Source organism: Dipodomys ordii, unplaced genomic scaffold (assembly GCF_000151885.1).
Source record: "Dipodomys ordii isolate 6190 unplaced genomic scaffold, Dord_2.0 Scaffold64, whole genome shotgun sequence".
NCBI classification, from domain to species: Eukaryota; Metazoa; Chordata; class Mammalia; order Rodentia; family Heteromyidae; genus Dipodomys; species Dipodomys ordii.
In genome coordinates this window covers 1,337,026-1,339,126 of record NW_012267280.1, presented here as the reverse complement: position 1 = coordinate 1,339,126, position 2,101 = coordinate 1,337,026, and the positions used below count along the sequence as shown (strand labels likewise).

At 67.0% G+C, this 2,101-nt stretch overlaps 1 protein-coding gene across 1 annotated transcript in view; it reads right to left on the bottom strand.

The window, feature by feature from the left end:
• Positions 1–1,881: 1,881 nt before the first annotated feature.
• Positions 1,882–2,101, bottom strand: part of Slc39a3 (solute carrier family 39 (zinc transporter), member 3) — a 5,925-nt gene continuing 5,705 nt past the window's right edge. Inside the window, exon 3 of the mRNA XM_013022637.1 lies at positions 1,882–2,097. Coding sequence (XP_012878091.1) covers positions 1,913–2,097 — 185 coding nt within the window. The 3' untranslated portion in view covers positions 1,882–1,912. The remainder of the gene's footprint in view (positions 2,098–2,101) is intronic.

Sequence of the window (2,101 nt, the reverse complement as noted above, 5' to 3'; positions counted from 1 at the left end):
ATCACCATCTCCCCGAGGCCCCCAGAGGCACAGAGCCCAGGGCTGACCACAGCCCACAGGAGGGGTCAGCCCAGGGACAGGACCTTGCTGGTCAGGGGCAGAGGGTGGCAGGTGAGCAGGCAGGTCGCATGGTCATGGCCTGAGCAGCCTTGCTGGGCTTTAGGGCAGAGAGACCTGAAGCAAAGTGGCGGCAGGTGGGCTGTGGGCTGCGGAACCTTTATGCAGCTGTGCCGGGGCCCTGAGGAGGCGGCGGGCCCAAGGGTGCACAGGTGGCCAGTGTGACGGGACTTGGGGTACCTCTGCACCAAGTGGGGGGGGGCAGCAAGCTCTTGCAGCCAGGTCTACAAGCTTTCTGGTGTCCCTGGGACCGTGCCAAAGGGCTGGCAGATGGCCAGTTACATTGTGCTTTTGGCATTTCAGCAGTAGAGGGAGATGCCTTCCCACACCAAGCAGCCCAGTCCTCCCCTGGATGCCTCCCCTGTGCGGGCAGCAGCTCTCCAGGGCGGATGACCGTGAACCAGGATGGGAGGAGGCTCCCGGGAGACCCTCCCATAGGGACAGGTGGGGGCCTCCTGGGGGAGGGGCAGTAACACACCCCCAGTGCCCAGAGGTGGGGTTGAAATCTCCTTTATTTACAAGTGTCCAGGCACTCGCCCTGGCTTCCGGAAGTTCTTCCGGGGGGGACCAAAGGGAGAGCTGAGGTCATTTCCAAGTTCATGTGTCCCGAAGCTTGGCGGCCCACCTGGCCTTGGACAGAGTGCAGAGGCCAGGCAGATGGGGTCAGCCCCTGGTGGACAGGGCAGTGGGTGGCCCAGTGCCAGGCACAGGAAAGAAGTCCTGTGCGGAGGGGGGCAGCGTGGACACCTGAGAGACAAGGTGGCTTCAGTGGCCAGGACTGTAGTCCAGGCCCGGGCTCCAGGTGACAGCGGGGCAGTAAAGGCCGTGAGAACCTGCCGAGGCTATGGTGGATCGGAGCTGGGCGCAGCAAATTCCCAGGGCGACACAGCTTCGCAGCCTCTGGGTTCCAGAGGCTGGCTGGGGTTGCTCAGCGACAGGTCGGGTGGCAGGGTTGCTGTGGCACCAGGCTGGTCCTCCAGGCCCACTGGGGCCTCCGCCTCCCGCTGGGCTGCACCCCGGGGTGAGGCAGTCTCTGGGTGACGAGGGGCCGCCCCCTGCCCTGCTCCAAGTCCTGCATGAGGCGGCCCTGGGAGGCAGTGCTGAGCAACTACAAGGGCGTTGACCCCAGGCCAGGCCCCGGGCCCGCGGCCCCAGAAGAAGTGGGGGCGGGGAGAAGAGGGACTCTACGGAGGGCTCAGGGAACACGAATGCCCCGAGCCGGGAGTGGGGTTCACGTGTGTCTCTGGAGGGAGACCCTCCGGAGGCGGGAGGCTCAGAGCCCTCTAATTACGGAATGGATGCCCCATAGTGGGGCTGCGTTGCAGTGGCACAAACCTCCCGTGACCCCCCAGGTCCACAGTGCTGGAGGCGAGCAGGGTCTCAGCAACGCAGGGCCGGAGGACCCAGGCCTGGGGGGGCGGTGGCGGGGCCCAGCGGCCTCCTGTGGTTCTGACGGTGGCCGCTGGGACTCGGGGCGCACGCTGGGCCTGCTGCTCCTGTCCTTGTCCGTGGCTGGGGAGGAGGTGGGGGGGTCCTGGGTTGATGGTACCTGGCCGCCCGCTCCCCCCTTGGTGAGCGGCTGCCACCGCCATATGGCTTTGGTAAATTTCCTTGAAAAAGAGTCTTTTGGAAGCGGCGTCAGCGCTCCAAGGCGAGCTCGGGGTGCAGGGCCAGGCCAAGGCCCGGGGTCCTGGGAGCCCCTGGTCCAGCGGGGCCCGAGGATGAGGAGGGGTGGGGCAGGGGTGCAGGGGAGGGGCTGGCACCACGTGGCCGCAGGCGCCGCCGCGCAACGGCGTCACCACTTGAGGAAGACCATGCCCGCCAGCACGGCGTAGCCCAGCACCAGGAAGAGCACCTTGAGCAGCCTGTCGCTCTTGTCCTCCAGCTCCTTGGCCAGGATCTCCAGGAAGGTGACGAAGAGGAAGGTGCCGCCCGCCAGGCCCTGCAGCAGCGCGGACGCCACGCTGCCCGGCACGCCGCGCGC